The following is an 18,247-nucleotide window of genomic DNA, read 5'->3' as shown; positions in this document are numbered from 1 at the left end:
CCTTCTCTTATCTACTACGCATCCACGGAAGCAGGCTACAGGAGACATTTTATTTTCAAAGTGCGTAACCAAAGTAGGCTTAATTCAACGCAGGATAGAAAGAAGATTTTAGGGCCTTTTTAATGCTTTTTTGCTTTGTGTACATATGGAGAACAGAGTCACCACAATGGAGGTGACGCGTATTCCTTCTTTTGCCCGCTGCCGTTGCCCTGTCACTATGCCACTCCATTGGCGGGCACAGGCTCACGGGATCTAATCTCTGCTGCTGAAGGACGAAGGGCGAAAAACGGCCGTGTGCTGTTCAATGTCAGAGCAGGTTGAAAAACTCGAGTTGGCTGAAGTCAGTTCTCATTCCTCGGTTACGACATCCTGCATTGACCATTGGTGGCTTGGGGACGTTCAATCTCCGCATATATAAGATAACGTTTAGGTTTTCTGTTCTATTGCATGCCACTTTTGTTTAAGTCGTCTTCGGCCTGTAGAAAGCAAAGGAATAGATGGCGCAAAACATATTGTTAAGGACAGAATCACGACAAAGAGTATAACAAAAAAGAGAGCATCTTGTGCATGCGAACTTCCTCCTGAAGGCACAATGCTCACAAACTTCTGGAAGCGCGATGAAAATGCGAATATTGCTGCTTTGGTGACATTTTTTAATGCCAATCTGCATATGGTTAGTCGATATTTCTGACTTCATTTTCCAGAAGTAAGTAAATATCAATCGAAAAGTAATTTTATCGACAACCAGTGTGCCAGCCATACGTCTATACTGTAATGTGATCAAGATTTTTCAAAACCTCGTAATTGAATAAAGCTTGCCCTGATCGCGGGATCACCGCTAGACAGAGGTCGTAATTTACCAATAAACTAAGCAATGCATTGCAGCTCGCGCAGCTAGTAAGGATAAGATAATTGACATCTGGAAAAGAATAAGACACGTGTCTAGTGCCGCATCCGTCAACTGGTCCGTCTGGGTGGGCGTTAACGGCAAATATTCTTTGGTTTTAGATTACAGCGTAATGTTCCTTCTTTTTGGAGGAATTACATTACAGTCCCTCCCGTAGCGCCAACCAAGACAATCAATAACGTGACATGGCTACTATGAATGGGGATATTTCGTCAGTTCTGAATAGAACCTTTTCCCAGCGGAATAGACCCAGGCGGCCCAGAAAGCACCGAGAATCGATTAGGTCGTGCTTTTGCTGGTTGTCTGAATCCCCGTGCACTTTCACACATTTGCACGTGTTTTTCCATTTCTATTACAGTGACCAGCGAAATCCCTCTCCTTCATTTCTTTACAGGTTAAAAAAGAAGAAAGGACGCATATTTCAGTCCATCACCTCCCTACAAAAGAACAGCCAAAAGGTAAGTAATGGATCACGCGTAGCCTTGGGGGCTTTGTACCTTTTTATTTTTTATCTAACGGGTATATTTTATGCATTTGGAACACAGCGAAGGAGGTAGACTTAGGTGTCTTCTCATTTATAGAAAACCCTTGTGTTCTAAAATATTTCTCGCGATTTATTTTTATTTTCGCAGATGAGACTGAGTTTGCGAGAAGCATTCTTTTGCTATTTTTCTTCTAAATTTTTTTCCAACTAATTCGCGCAAATGTTTCTGTGTTTTAGTTTTAGTTTACATTTTAATCATTTCAAATATGAAAATTAGACAAGTCGCTGGAATGAATCTTGCTTTTTTAAGTTTAATTTCGTTCGTTTCTACTGTTCACTATGTAGCACTTCTTGCAGCTATAACTGAACACTTAGTTGTGGCGTTTCGCCATACGCCTCGTTCATGACGGCAAGTATGTCGTTTTGCTCTTCGAAAAGTTGGAAAAGATGAAGTGCCGAACGATTTGGCTGAAGCGAGTGAGGTGTGGCAGTTTCAGTCCCGTGCGAAGGGCATAATAAATTATTTGGAAGTCCGCACATCAGCAACTACCATCATTTCACTGGATCCTACCACCACAAATTTTATCAGATTAATATGTAGCAGGACAAAACTGTGGTCAATTGTACCTCTGAAATTTCGGGATTACTTAATACGTTTAAGTGTGAAATCGCCTCTGTGCGCACTACGTGTGCGTGCGCAGATGATGCCGCTTTGAACAATGATCTTTATTAGTTCGAACTCACTCATACGCTCACCACCACCGCCCAATAATCTCGTCCGATCTTGTTTGTGCCATCCCTCTGATTCGTGAGGTCACAACCACGTGGCCTCGCGCGGTTAATTTAAACTAATTGCGGAATAGCGGCTCTGACGCGCTCTTCTTCCTGACGGGTCTTTCAAGTTCGCCAGCTAACAGAGAGAGTGACGATATTTATGACTTAACTATGTCCAACTATGACGCGCTTTAATACTTAAAAAAAAAAGAAAAAAAAAAAACATTTTCGCGAATTCAAACCGATTGGACTTGAACCTCGGGTTCAGTAGACGAGGGTCTTATCCACTAAGCCACCGCAGAATTTTTTTACTGGATGGGAAACCTTCCGAGGAAAATAAACTAGAACAGCTTACGCCTTAAATCACCAGGCTGCATGACGCAAACCCGCTATAACCCAGCAATTCCCCACCATAACAAATGTGAAAATTCTGGTACTTTCAATCGTGTTTAAGTAGGGCAAAACCTAGGCCATTTGACGGGCGGCATCCAGGCGGCGTCACAGACCTGTGGCCTCAGCGATCAAGTGCGCAGTTGCACCGAAACTGATCGCGAAGGTCACGGTTCAACTTCGCATGACTTGACGGCTCCTAGGCGGCGTCACGTACATGTACAGCTGAAACGGCACCTTTCTGTGCTTTCTTAACATTCGCATGAATAGAGGCAACTGCTGCCTTTTTTTTTTTGTCCAAGAAAATATTTACATATTCGAATACAGAACTTATTAGATTCAATAAATTTAACTATATGGTTCCTGAACTATTTTAGCTACAAAATATATGCAAAATATTAGGTCGGAAGATGAGGTTAGGAAAATCGCAGAGGTCAATTGGATGCAGCTAGCACAGGACGAGGTTAAATGGAGGAATATGCGACAGGAGGACTTCACCTTACAGTAGGTATAGCCCGACTGATGATGATGATGATAAATTTCAGGCTACGCGCGGCTGATTAGAATTTATAATTGCTGAATCATCCGCATGAAAAGGCTGAATCATCCGCCACCATAATCAATTTCATAACAGAATTTCTATTTATTGTTGTTTTTGTTCTTGCTGTTTACTGTTATTGGGAAACACACTAACAAAATGTATTACGAGATGAGTTTTTAAGCCGCATTTCGCAGCTTTCCTTGGAGCACTATCTATATTCTGGCAGAGACTTTGCTCAATCGATTCATCTTATGAGAATGTGCATTCTTCGATCTGACCGTGCTCGAATCTCCTTTCGCCTCGCTGACTACGATCCTACCGGCACTCATTTTCACTGCGTTCTTACGCCGGCCTTCTGTGTCCCTCCTTGGTGCATGCAGTTCTCGTCTCGGCGGGAAGCATGCGACATCCAGTCGACGAAAGCCCGCAACGACTACATCCTCGCCCTGGTAGCCGCCAACGCCCATCAGACCAGGTTCTACGATACGGACCTGCCCGACATCCTGCAGGTGCGCTCCTTTCTCTCCTTTTCTGTTTTTAAATACAGACCTTCCCCTGCAATTCACTGCAGAAAAAAAGGTTGTGTTCAGACACACTCCTCATCATTGATTTATTTGTTTTTCTCTACGTTACCACTTCCTTCGAAGGCAGTGGTGCAAAGGGTATATGAATAAAGCAACAGGCCAATTTAGAAAAAAAAAAAAAACAATACGACAAAAGGCAAAAATGAAAAACAATACTAGTCTTAGCTGGCTCTAAACAGGATGATAGCGCTCACATATCAGACAATAAAGTCCGGATTTAAAATGTTTTTTCCACAACTTATTGAGAAAGTGGAATTCAGTCAGTGAGAGCGAAAAGTCTTTCTTCGACATCTATTTTTATTCATGCTGCAACTGCGGAATAAGAGGTTGTTCTAAGCATTTAAATGGGAATGACTTAAATTTGAGGTGAGAACAAAATCTTGCATTTAATGTCTTTCCTTAGCTCACATAGAGCACCGTAGACTGCCACAGAAAATCAGTGCGGTACATTCTTCACCGCACATGTAGAAAAAACTGCACAGTCCCGAGGAAAGATCCGAGCATTGAAGAATCGCTATAACAGAATCTTATGATATAACAGAAAAATGTGCTAATGAAAATTTTCAGAATAAAAAATTCGATTGCCCAGGTAATGGTGGAGATAGTAAGCGTCAAACTAATCGTCCTTCTTTTCACTTCTCTGTTTTTTCACCCATGATCAAGTGCTCACCGCATGGAATGCGAGAGAAGCAACTGCATTCCTCTATTTTTATTTTGTCACGATATAATGTACAGGAAATTTCTAACGTCGGAAAACACCGCTAGCTACCCAAGGACAAGAAAGGGAAGACGAGAGACACAGACAGAGCTAACAATGGAACTTTTACTTTAATGTCACTTCTGTAAATATAGCAGCATCAAGAAAACAAGAAAGGGGACAGCAAATCCTGGTAAATAATCATCGGAATCAAGAATCAAACACATAAGGAAGATAGCCCGATCACAATAAGAAAGCGCAATTTTTTTATCTATAAGGGCTATGGAGGGGATGCTGACACATTGCCCCTTAAGGACCGCATTGCTTTTGGCTTCAATCATCCCTCGCGTGGTTTTTGACACCGCGCACCTATGCAGCAGGCTCGCTTTGCTCACCTTAGGAGTATGAAAAAGACTGAACAAGGGTTCAGGGGGAGCCGCAGTTCGCAAGCTGAGACAAGTACGCTTGTCGAAACGTTGGCTCCGCCTCAACCCTTGTTCAATGCTCTTTCATACTGTGTAGCCATCTTCTTTCTCTCGTTCTACCCTGGATTCTCAACTGAGGAGTGCATTCACGAACTCTGCAGCGAATGCCAAGATGGCCTAAAATCCACTGTGTAACGCTGTATAGTCTTGTTTTGACAATCTCCTTCCTGCGGACAAGGAAGGAGGCTTCGCGGTTCAGGTAAAAAAGCCACTGCGTATAAAAAGTCCTTGAGGCCACTGGTTGAACATTCGGTGAATGCAGGAATGTGTCCTTAAACAGGGTGAAGAACAGAGCAAAGAAACAGTATCAACGCCTGAGCCTTGAGGATTTGTGTAGTGCAATGGACAGCAACAAATACGTGTACTTAGAAATGTTTTTCTCATTTTAAGCCCATACGGTCGATTGACCATTTCGGGTCATTGTTTCTGAGACAGAGATTTGACAGCAATCTATTGCATCATTCTTTTAAACGCAACTTAAGCTACTATAGTTTTTGTCAAAAATTGCAGGTCCTGCGGTTGACTTTTTAAAAGAAAACTCCAAAAGACATTGGTGGGATACTTTAGTGGCATAAATGATTACGCTATTCCTCATGATGGCTTGATCAATTGCATCAATGACCGCACTGACCAGCATGGACCTGTAAAATTCCGTATGCCGGCTTCCTTGAGCTACTGTCCATCTATTTAAAATCGGCCTTTGCGAAATCGAACGGTTTGCTTTTCAGTCCAAAGAACGATATATGATCGGTTCATCAATTGTGCCTGTCCTCAGAGATCTTTAGTTGGGCATGTAAGACAACGTGTTACAAAGGTCCTTTCAATGCAGCAATATAAGGAAGACCTTTATATTTGTCGACAATTAACGCGTGTTCAGTTCAGTTCAGGCGTTCAGTCGTGTCCGACTCTTCGTGACCCTATGGACCATGTCACGCCACGCTTTCCGGTCTCTCACTATCTTCTTAACATCACATAGCTTCATATGCAACGCGTGTTACTGGAACCGAAACATGACGCCCTCCCTTCCGAAGCTTCTAATATCTTAGTAATTTTTCAAGCGATATGAACGCTTTGCAATTGCCACAGACGAATTGCCAACTAATGGCTGCATACAGGTTTTAGGATTAGGACTATATTTTAACGCCAATAATGTTAACTGGAACTTTGAAACTCGGGCCAACAAACCTCCTCTACTGTTTGCTAATATTCAAAGCACTCGAATTCATCAAATCATGCTTCAAAAATGCACTAAAAGAACCCTGCAACCACAACCTAGAAGATAGCTTTCTAAACCCAACGTGCCAACTAAGGCAAGCTGGATACCCGCTGGCGTTCGTATTATCAGTGGCTGAGACATTGATGACAACAAAAGAGAAGACAAAAAGTGATAAAGATAACAAGATTGCGGTCATTCTCAACGCACGCGGGATTTCACATGACTTGAGAAAAATAGGAAGATGAGTTGGAATGGGCGCTCTGTTTTCTGCTCCGGATCGCTTGTCAAGTCTGTGGAAGCGCGTAAATTGAATCGGTCGTAGGCACTTCGGATGCACTATAAATCATCGCGGCAGGTTAGTTTCCTGGGCTCTGGGCATCGTGTATTTATTCCTTTGTCTTGGGGCCACCCTTGAGTAGACCAAACTGGCAGATGCCTTAATAAGGGGTTGTCTGAACATAACTACAATGTGACATAGCGGATTTCAGGCCATCTGGGCATTCACTGACGAGAGAGCACATGTATTCCTGACTTGAGGAACGAGCATGCTGCACAGGTGTGGCGGTGACAAAACCACGCGAGAGATAACCGAAGCCGAAAGAAATGTCGCGAGCCTTAAGGGGCATTGTGTCAGCAACCCCTCCATATCCCTATTAGTTGAGGAGTTGCAATCCTTATTTGGAAGTTTGATAATCTTGGTTCTCCTGCATAATTTCTGGTGCCGATGGCTATTTACCAGGCTTCTTCGTACATGTATTTTTGACGCTGCTGTGTATATAGTGTCAGAAAAATAAATATTCAGTTATTAGCGCAGTATCTGTCTCGTCTTCCCTTACTGCCCTTGTGTAGCTTGTGCTGATTTCAGCCGTGATTAACCAACTTGCCCGAGATATGTTGTTCAATATATTTCCAACCAACAGTTCTTTATACGTGCCCAAACACAAATACAAAGCCCGTGCTGCGCAGATATGGTGAAAAATTCGTCGGTGCTCGCAAGCTGCCTACTTTGTTAACGGTGCGTGGGAATAGTAGGCACATGCGATGCCAGTGAAAAAGTAGGCGGGGCCGCCGCGGTACTGTCCGTTAATGAAAACATCCCAGGCAGTGCATTTTAATAACAATAATGCTCTCCATGATTGATAATTTCCTCTTGTTCCATTGGCAGCTTCGGCTTGTGACGTCATGACCGACACTTAAATCAGCAACGTCAGTGACCGGCTTCTGTACTGAAGGCGAGGCATGGCTAATCGCAAGGAAAAAAAAAAAAAAAGAACTGAATCATGAAATAGTATTTCGTTTCACAGAAGGAGAAGCGTGCTTTCCTACGGCACAGTCACGATGCGCAGCGCGCAGAATATTGAAATACGTTTCGATGATGGCATATCGAAACGTATTTCAATGCGTACGATGCCTCGTAATAATGTTTAATCATTCAAGCGATCATTACATCATTACGAAAGAAGTCTATACGTTTCTACTCTGTCTAAGGGTGCATATGTGAATACCTTATCTATCTTTATGGTCACCTTGAAGAATTCCTTGAAACGTGCAGCATCCGTGATGGCGGTTGAGGTTGTAAACATCCCATTATAAATTTAACAAAGATGTTTTAGGCTTTCCAGATGCAAAATAACAAATACAGGTATATAATATCTGAAGAAATAAAGGAGATGAAACTTTTAGATTTTTTTTTTCTAGAGAAATGCAATTTCACGATGCAGCGTGACTGTAACGGAACTGAAGAAGCGCGATTGTACATTTGGCAAATCGGAGGAATGCAGTCATAAATGACGCATTTGTGCCAGCATTTAATAAGGTTTCAACACTTTATTGTTTCTTTTTGTCATTATTTTCAACAAAGTAATATTTTATTTTTAACTTATAAAAATGGTGGAACACACTCCAGTAGAAAATTTGTATCACGGTGGTCGCAGCTACTTTTCCCCGCTTGGAACATATTTCGGCGTGGTTAGAAAAGCAGGAGTTCTCCGCAAGCCAAGTTGTCAACGCGCTAACGATGAAGTGTTTTCCAAGAAAACTAACTGGTAGAGCTTTGATTGCCAGTCCTGAGATTAATATCTATCGAGCAAGCAATCACGCTACATTTTACGTGATTTACGATACTGTATTTATTGCACTGCCACAAATACTCCTGTTGTAAAATGCTTGACTTGTATTATGGTGCATCTCAATAGCAGAGGAATTAATATCTCGCTTTCACCATCCCTTTCACCCTCGCCTCGCGGCTTACAGTCTCTAGACTGCGATGTCTCGGAGAAGGTGAAAGACTACATCCAGCTCATGAGCCGCACTGAGCTACTCACGGTGGCGGCTTGCAACTCGTCGTTCTCCAGAATCCTCGAAGATGCTGGCCACGTGAGTTGCACGTGTTCTTTACACGTTCGCGCTACGATCCTTGAACTAATACTTAGAACGCATTCCTTGAGGTACTCCGGCCAGCAAAAATCATAAATTAAGGAGTTCCTTTAATTTATGATACGTGGCATATTTGCTCGTGCGGGATGACTCGTGTGAACTTTTTGCCCTTAGATGTAATTGGAGCAGTTCCTATGAGTCGCACGAAGAAGCGTTGTCTACCTAATATTGAATATTCTTTAGGCTACTTAAGAATATTTGTCTTGTCAACTACAAATAAATTGAACGGAAACTTTATCAGATTGTTAATTACTTTGTATTCTATGAATTGACACATGTTGTTTAAACGTTGGTGTTGGCGAAGACTATAAGAAAAAGGAAAGAGTAGCCAAAACTTTTTTTTTTTTTTTTCGTGTCCCTGCATGGGCTTCTCAAACTTAGTCGATTGATACGCTATCACACGTCAGCGCTATTATAGAAATGCACTGGCATTTCTTTCAACCCTCTCGGGATGAATAATACCCTAGAACTTTCTATTTATGCACTAAATCTCTAGCGCGGCTTCATCCTTATCTCCTCTACTGGAGCATCCAAATAAAAGCCGGCAGAGTTTCCCTAAGAGCAGCGTTTGTCAAGATATTTCTTTGCAGGTTTCTTATGATCCTTTTTTTTTTTGCAGCTATCTCAAGTCATACGAACTTGAAAATGTATATATATATATATATATATATATATATTTAATCAAGGATATTATGTGTAATACATAGACACTAAATTGATTTTTTTTTTCTCTTTTTATAACTTCACAAAAAAGGCTTCGTCACGCGGGCACCTTGCTATTGATATTCCTCGCATGTCTGGGCCATAAAGATAGCAAATGATCACACGTAAGTTGTGCGAATAATTTTGATAATCTGATGCAGGAATATGTTGTAATTCTTGCCATGCATAACATTGTTCTCGACCGTTCATACCAGCCTGCTTTGACGTCATGACTAATAACATGTGGTAAGGCATTTCATCATTCGGCTACCGTATTCAAAGGGAACCGTACGGTCAATTGCGAAAATTAGAATATGTGAATTCGGAATGAGAAATGGCCCCTTCACCCTACTTATTAGGTTCTGCGCATGAACGATTTAATATTGCTAGGTACGGATTCGCAGTTGCTCCACCCTGCGAAAAAGGATCCGTGCCTGGGCCCCTGTAAATTACGAATTATAGTTGCTTACGACCCCCATTGTTATTTCATTCTTGTGTTTGCCGTAAAGCCGAAAGATACCGGAATATTTACCAAGTTCTTATTGATGTTTTTTTTTTTTTCTCCTATCATTTTTCCCCTCATGTCCCAATATCCTTGCAGATTACGCGGCAGTACACGGCGGAATGCTTCCTACAAGAAAACCAGGTCCTGGGAAAGCCCATTAAGTACGAGTTTGACCCGTGTGACAACGACCAGGTGCGGAGGCTGTCTGTTTTCTCTTCTGTTGTGTCGCACATGGCAAGGCCGGAGTTATTTTCGAAGAGGTCGATAAGACTGCGGGCCCGCAATAGCCTGCACCCAATGGTCGGTGGCGCTATCATGCGGCTTGCCCGTCTGTCTGATATTTCATCGCTGATCAATCTCAGGAATTCAGTGCTCGCACATACGTTGCCTATCAACATAGCAGCGCTTTTCCTTTCTTCATTTCTGTTAAAATAGGAACAGGTAATCTATGAAATACGGGAGTATTCAAATTGTATCGTGCCGTGACAAAAACGCCGCAGTTTGTTCGTTTTAAGAAAGAAAACTATGGTTTTCAAAATTCATTGCAGTATATAGAACTGAAGCCGCTTGAGTAATATTTATTATGTCGTATTACACTTTTTATTATTGCGAATTTCGTTAAATTGCTTGACATCTAATTATCGGGATTTATTTGAGAGTTCAAGGATTTTAGGTAGTATATTTAATGAGAACTTGTAAAGGTATAGTCGTAAAAGAAAAAAAAAAAAAAGGGGGGGGGGGGGGTGTAAAAGAAACTTTGAAGTATAAAAATACCTGGCTATCCAATAGGGAGTAGTTATTATATAAGATTGAAGTGTATCTGCGCGAAATCTGCGGGAATTTTCGAAGCATAGACGATGTCAAATGCTACTCAAATAATCTGGAAAGCCTGCAAATAATGATTCAAATAATTTTCCTCTGATGGCTGAGGCAAATACTTCCACTGACATGTACTAGATGGCTCTGTCGGTAGAGCTGTTGCGTTATGCTTGCTGTTTTGTTCAACTGTCGCTGCAGAAGGTAAGGATTTAATAAGTAATACTTACCAAGTCAGGTAAGTACACCATCTCAGCACAACATAAAACGAAAATTACCGCAAAATGACATTTCAGTGCGAAGTTTCAGCTCGAGCGCAGGAACGCGGTTAGACCGAGATAACTGTCTTCGGCGTGTTCGGACCTACGCAACAGCCAGTATGTTCTACCGCTACGGTGAACCATTTTTACGCATCAGAGTTCGAAGCAAGCTAGTTAATGGAACTGGGAATAGGAGTGTCGGTCGGTACATAAGGTAAAATCTTGGGGCCAGTTCCTAAGCACTTAGTCCGCCCGCGTGCTATGCAATGTCGGAACACGTTAGAGAGGCCCAAGTGGTCGAAATCAGTCGAAAGCAATCCACTACGGCATCTCTCATGGGCTACTGAGCCGCTAATTCCTACATTCAATAGCAATAAAAGTAGACGGAGTGTCTTTTTTTTTTTTTTTTTTGCGGTTCGGGAGGGAGAGAATCGGGGGCTGTACAAGATGACCAGACAAATTTTCCCATCTTTACAGCGCCTGTATCTCGACAGCAACGAACTGCACGTTTTGATAACAGTTTAAGAGAAGAGAGAGCTGTTGACGTGATGCAAGCGTCTAGTCTAGAATACAGCAACACATATTGAAAGAGGCGAATGACTTTTGACAAAATCATTGCCGACCCAGGGGCAGAGTACTGAGCAGTCAGCTGAGCGTGTCGTAGGTGTGTACAGCTTTGCAAGTATGTTGCAAGCGCATAACAACCTTCATTTTACATCACCGGGGCCCTACATCTTCTAATGCGTATCGTATGCGGGAGGTCCTGAGTTCGAGTTTCAGTGATATGCCTTTAACAAAGCGTCCTTTCAACTGAGCACAGCCATCTTAGAGCAAGCTGCTCGGCTTGCACATACTGGCGCCTGTTCAGCGTGATCAAGGTTGTGTCACATTACTGCTACGTAAAGCGGAATTTACCTCAGGCAAAGCACCTTGCCAGAATTCAGTTCATGGACGCACTGAAAACATCAGCGTTGGCGAGACAAATATAAGGCTTCAGCTGTTCACAGCTTGTGATGTGAAGATTTCGTGTGGCGGTGGCAGTAACTGTGCAGCATAGCAGTTGTGCGTTGTATAGCCGCCATAACTTAACGCGATAGCGTTAAAGGCCTCACCCAACAGAAATTTCGACGCCAGTGTTGTCGAGGTCGGCGTTGTGAGCTAAAGATCTCGGGAGTTACTGGCAGGTGGAGATGCCAGTGACATGGCCCTGCGCTGATTGGTCATGCTGTGACGTCACTAGAGCACGTGAGCTGCACGTAGTTACCAGTCGCTGCTACTCAGGTTACGTCTGGGAGGTGGGAGGGTGATATCGGAATCCAGCCTTTTATAACCCTCCGATCCTGTGTTAGGTATACGGCTTGTCTAAAGCGGCACTTTATGACCGGTGGTCTCTCATACAGTGCGGTAGCCTATGACTGTATCTAATGAGTGTGTTTGGAACGATAGAAACTAAAATTAAAGCAATAGTAATTAGGGGAGCGGCAAAGCTCATGCGTGCGAAAGACGGCCCACAAGAGAAGCTTATCAACATCAGTCATTAGCGCTGCCGCATATATCGTATACTATGTAAGGTGACCTCTTCGGTTATAACAAAACAGAACTGCGCGAAGGCAACGGGACAAGAAGGCACGAATACACACACACAAAACGCAGACTCTTGACTGGCATGTTGACAGAGCAATGAGGTTGACATAGGTGGTTGCCGTTTGTCTCTTGTTGATAGGAGGAGTGGTAGTGGTAGAGCCCAGAGTAGAAGAAATGTAATCCAGTAAGACTGATGTTGGGCTAGTCGGTTCATGGTTATAACGGCAACCAGCTATGTCAACCTCATTGCTCTGTCAACATGCCAGTCAAGAGTCTGCGCTTTGTGTGTGTGTATTCGTGCCTTCTTGTCCCGTTGCCTTCGCGCAGTTCTGTTTTGTTATAACCATGAACCGACTAGCCCAACATCACGTCTTACTGGATCTCTTCGGGTAGCCTTTTTTTTTTTTTTCGAAAAACAGTAACTAAAGTGTCCTGTCCCAGTCAGCCGACAGGGTACCCTCTGAAATTGGAAGAGGGGTGTATTAATTGTGCAAAGTAGGGCTAGGAACCTCAGAAGGGGAATGCACTGCGCGGTTGACGGTGCGGGTGGCGCAGGTGCGTACCATCTGCGTGGAGCACCACGCCGACATCTGCCTGGGCAAGGAAGCCAAGAAGTGGGCCTCGGCCTTCATGAAGGACTGCCGCACCCTGCGGGACGCCAACAAGGAGCTCAACAGGTTGCTCGGGCAAATAGCCAAGGGAGAGAAGGTGAGGAGTAACCGAGAGAAGACTGTGACGGATTTACTCCGAATTTACTCTCCTTTTCTTGCCTTGTAGGCCTTACTCTGTAAAATGGAAGGAGGTCGCTGTTCGCATGCCGCGACCTGTCAGCAGCGTTTGCTCATTTCATATAAAAAAAGACAGGATCCCGTGGCAACGACCCCTAATATCAGTTCTAACCGAATTCGACGTCCCTGTCTTTCTTGGTTCCCGATTGAACGAGAGGAAGATGGCTACATGGTGCAAAAGAGAACTGAAGGGGGGAGGGGAGCCTCAGTTCCTGAGCCAAGCCAAATACATTTCGACGCAGACAAGTGCCTTGTCGAAACAGTAGCTTGGCTTACGAACTAAGGCTCCCCCTCAACCTTTGGTTCCCCGATGATATAGAATATTTGCTTATGCTCGATAATTCAGTACTTATTGTGATGATGGTATGAACGGGAAAAACATTACAGAAGTGCCTCTCTTTTCAAACGCCTTCTGTTCGAAACGATTGGACGATTGATGGCTTAAAAGCAGAAAGGTGACATAATGTTAGTAATGTAGAAAGAAAAATTCAATAAATAGAATGATGGTATATTAAGATATATGGGGGGGGGGGGGGGAATGAGCATGATAGCAACTGCTACCACCCCGTTTCAAAGGGGACGCTCCTATATTCCTTACATCCATCAATCCATCCAGCGCGGAGATTGGGCCAGGTGGCATTCCCTCTGCCATGTCTACAACCATCTACAAACCGTCTACAAAACGTCTACAAGAAACAGGTGCAGTCGCGATGACTACTTTCGCGACTGCTACTTTAATGACAATTAGGACATAGTGGCGTACGAGAAAGAGATCGTTGGAAATTATTTTCCTCTTGGCGTCGAACAACGCATCGCGTGAAATACACATAACATGTCTAAAGCAAACCAACTACTATTACTACTAGAAGATGCAAACTCGGCAACTTTCACCAGTAAGTAAATTTATGTAGATACATCTACATCTGCATTGCAGCCACAAAAGGTCATGCTTTCGCATTGCCGCATGTAAGCAATCTTAAGTGTATTTACCGATTTTTTTTTTTTTGCTCAGAAGTTGCATATGTTGTTTAATTGTTTAATTAAGGTAAAGAGGTCATGAAATTTCTATTTTAACATTTACTTGTAACCTTCCCGAAACATAAAAAAATGGACATTCAGAACAGTCTATCAGCGATTTACCGAAATAAAAAAAGAAGCATTAACGTTTCAGTGTTCCATATTCCCATGTTCTATATTCGCATAGGAATAATAGAAGTCATGATTATGCTTTTTTCTGCAAGCGTGTATCGCTCCCTATTGAGAAAGCACGAATTATCGAATAATAAAACTGGTCTTTATTTGGATTTTTGCGCAGACCATGGAGTCAGCAACCGGTGAACAGGAAGACGTAGAACAGAAACTCGAAGACATCCGCAACTCCATCCGTAAGGCCGAGGTAAGCATCCATCGCCTAAGTTCCATCGCATACGGTGATAGCGCGCATCACTTTCTTATTCACAAAACCCACTCTTTAACACTTGCATTGCCTTCCTGCGATGACATACCAAGTGTCAGTGCACGATAGGCGACAGATGATGCAACGGTGTACTTCAGGCAAGGCGACAGGACCTGTGGGACCGGCGTGTTGCGAACTCCCTGTTTCCTGTCATGATGTGCCTGTTATCCTGTCTTCCAAGCTAGCCTAAAAAATAGCGTGCCCCGCTAGGGAACTTTGCAGGGACGGACTCCGCTTCTTTTACCGCGCTTCTCGAAATCCAAATTATTATCTTCGCTATCAGCTAAAAATACTCGTCTCGCATCCTTACAGTCAAGGCTCATAACCATCGTTAGCCGAGGAACTGTTTATTTTGTTTATCACGTCTAAGGATAAGCACATTCTTGAAATTCAACTAATTAACTTCGCTGTCAGCTAAAAATAGTCTTTCTTCCTTGTACAGTCAAGGCTCATAACCACCGTTAGCAGGTGAACTTTTTATCTTACAATCTGTTTATCGTGCCTAAGGATAAGTACTGCATGCTTCTCATTCATTATGCCTTCTAACTAGAGCGCGAACGAAACCCTAGGCAGTAAATGTAGAAGATTCTGCGAGCAGTAATTATTTCACCGGGGAAATGCCGCGCACGTCGAGGGGAGGGAGGATAGAAGCGCAAACTTTTGAGAAAATCCATGCAGATAATCGTTTATCCAGGCCTGTACTGGCAGCCCGAAACTAATAAAAATGAAATTGCAGTCGTTGCGGCTTAATATTACGAAGAACTGGCAACAGGCGAGACAGAGACAGGAACAAAAAATCGTCTTAATTAAGCACGCAGTTTGGTTTATGACTCCAGACACTTCCGACGTGCCTAACCGGAGTTTCCTGACAAGCGCGGAGAAGTAGCGATTCAGACTGCAGACGGCATTGCAGTGAATTATTAACTGCAGACATCAAGTTGATGTGAGCTGTTCCTGCGGGTGTAATTAGTGATATCGCCGCTGCAAAGGAGAACAAGAAGAGAAGAAGGATTCAAGATCGTCGCAGCTGCATAAAAAGCCGCGCTTTGGAAGCGCTCGCACTTACAAAGCCGTGGTTGATACTGGAGTTCAGACTAACGCGTGTCGCGATGTTCTTGAGCGTTTTTTTCCTCCGAACGCTAATCCTATGTCATTTGCTGTCCTCCTGTTGCCTCAGCTGCTGTCTTCATTTCTTGTGAATGAGTAGCGCGACCGCTCAAAAATAATATGACATGATCACCTTCTTTACCCGCTTCGTGCGGCTAGAATACATGTGTGGACATTAAAGTTAAGTTTCATTATAAATTACATATTTAATACATAAATTGCAATTTATGTATTAAAGTTTCAGGAGGTGCAGTTAAAAAAAAAATTCTAAACAGCTGCGAATGCTTGTTTTGTGCACCCTTGGGACAGCTTTTCAGAAGATGGCAGTAAGGGATGCATTTGTGCATGTAGGAAAAACACAAACTGGCATTGGCCGAGTGTTATCGTTGCCTTTTAAGCTTAATTATTAAAAGTACAGCGTGTTCTTTCATCATGACACGTACTGGAATACGTGCGCAACTGTTCATATCTCAGTTACGCTGAGAGAAAGTATTTTAAATGCCTCATCTCTTATTCTAACACACCGGGCAACCTGCATTGACCTTGGCTCCGAATATCAGACATCCCAATGCGGTAAACCCCCTTTCTCGCTGGCAATATTCTTTTTGTAGGCATTTCGTGTATCCTTGCCCCCTGGTTTTTCTTCTGTAGTGGCTGGTACTCTTAAACAGTTCAATCTAGAGACACTGCTGCAAAAGCCTATATCCGCATATGCGCCTTCGGCTTATTCTTTAGGGTTTGCTTTATGCCTAACATGTCTGCATTGCGGTGCAGTCCACCACCGAGAAGTGCGAAATGCATTTTCTTTGCGCTCACGAGATGGCGCCACCAACACGCAAATTTTGGTTGGCTTGCTTGACGCGGATATAGTCCCTTTCTCTGGCAGCAATGGAAAATATAGGCAAGTTGTGCTAAATTTTCGTGGCAATCATTTACTGCTGCAATTTTATATTCTCAAAAGCAACATGCTTTGGAGATGCGAAGGATGGAACCGTGTTTTCTCACTTAGAGGCTGCATTTTGAGCGCAGGTATGTTCACGGCAGCATGTACATGTGCGGACATGGCTTAAAGTCAGGGGATCTCGGGGGGTCTGAGACCCTCCATCAGCATTTAAGAGGAGTCCGAGGCCCCTCTGCGCTCGAATATTGTATAGAGACTGCATAAATACGAAGCAGGCTGCCATCTTTTTTTCTTGACGATGGTTGTCAGAACATTCCTTCTCTGTTGTTCAGGCAATTTCTCAATACGTTTACTAGGACGCCATTGACATATTTTCTAAAACCCGGGAAGGAGAAAAATGATTTCTCCCTTTAAATTTGCATAAAACGATGTGCGAGGCAGACCACCAGCCTCTTTCTCTCTCGCTCTTTATTTCCCTTTCCACCTGTGCTCGAGCCACTATAGAGACCCCCCTGCGATGGAGCTGATTTCGTGTATTGCTCCGCAGAGTAATGCACACGCCGCTTACCATGGCTCATAGTTAGCAACTACTGTTTTTGTTTAAGTTGTACCCTACTAGAGTTTAAAAATAAGAATTATTCACCCTCGCCCCTTCTGAGACAGGCGAGCGTTTACCTCGTTCGGTGGTGAACTACTATGAGATATTACACTCGGTCTTTCATCGCATTGCCGCTTCCGTTTCCGGCATTGCTTGAGATGAAAACGCCCATTCTTTTTAACCTGAAACACATCCCACGGGGCTCAAATCAAGCAGCTATACAGATGTACTCATACGGCCTATCCCAAGTAGCACTTAAGAGTTATAATAACATTATTTCCTTTCTTTGAGCAAAATGATAATACAATGATGGTAATATATTTTTAAACGTAATTCTAACATTATTATAGCATTTATAAACAACTGAGCAGGATCAAAATAACTTGAACAAAACGTTGCGGGCTAGTTGGTTTTGTCCGTGTTTAGCTTGCGCTGTTTCCCCCTTGCGATCAAAATAACGTTGATACAACAACACTGCAGGACCAAGCCAGCTGTTGTTATATTACATTGTCATATACGATTATATATCACAGAAATTGCGATAGCAGTTGTCATACATGATTATTTTATTGAAGCGGCCCAATGCTTAAATGTGCTACCAATGAGCAGTGCTACGAAAGTAGTTTGTGGCGAATAGCTAACACGTAGAGCTTTTAAAAGAATTCTTGAAGTATATATGTATTACCTGTGGCTGCTAACGGTGTTTGCTATATTAATCAAGAGTTTTGTCTTGACGTCTGTTATAGCACGTAACTGTTTTGACATAGACAGTGAAAATTTAATAGTATAAGCTTCATATGTGATTTGCATGTTATAACTGCGCTTGCATTTATGGTAATTTTTAGTTCTACATACAACATGCTATAAATTTTTCAAATATAAAATTGTATTATTTGCTAAGTTACAATAGGTTATACAGATATTTATTACTAACATTATTGTTTAGTTTTATCGAAAAATTTTGTCAATGTTTTGCAAACAAAAGGAAGCGTTAAATGTAAATTTTTAACTTTGTC

At 42.8% G+C, this 18,247-nt stretch overlaps 1 protein-coding gene across 1 annotated transcript in view; it reads left to right on the top strand.

Moving 5' to 3' along the window:
• nwk (FCH and double SH3 domains nervous wreck) overlaps window positions 1-18,247 on the top strand; it is a 170,721-nt gene that overhangs the window by 66,248 nt on the left and 86,226 nt on the right. Inside the window, exons 7-12 of the mRNA XM_084600355.1 lie at window positions 1,302-1,365; window positions 3,477-3,605; window positions 8,332-8,454; window positions 9,818-9,913; window positions 12,937-13,089; window positions 14,485-14,565. Coding sequence (XP_084456481.1) covers window positions 1,302-1,365; window positions 3,477-3,605; window positions 8,332-8,454; window positions 9,818-9,913; window positions 12,937-13,089; window positions 14,485-14,565 — 646 coding nt within the window. The remainder of the gene's footprint in view (window positions 1-1,301; window positions 1,366-3,476; window positions 3,606-8,331; window positions 8,455-9,817; window positions 9,914-12,936; window positions 13,090-14,484; window positions 14,566-18,247) is intronic.

The sequence above is a fragment of the Amblyomma maculatum genome, chromosome 4, assembly GCF_055883805.1.
Source record: "Amblyomma maculatum isolate TAMU_Amacu chromosome 4, ASM5588380v1, whole genome shotgun sequence".
NCBI classification, from domain to species: Eukaryota; Metazoa; Arthropoda; class Arachnida; order Ixodida; family Ixodidae; genus Amblyomma; species Amblyomma maculatum.
Note: the sequence above shows the minus strand (reverse complement) of the source record. Positions and strands in the feature narration are given on the sequence as shown.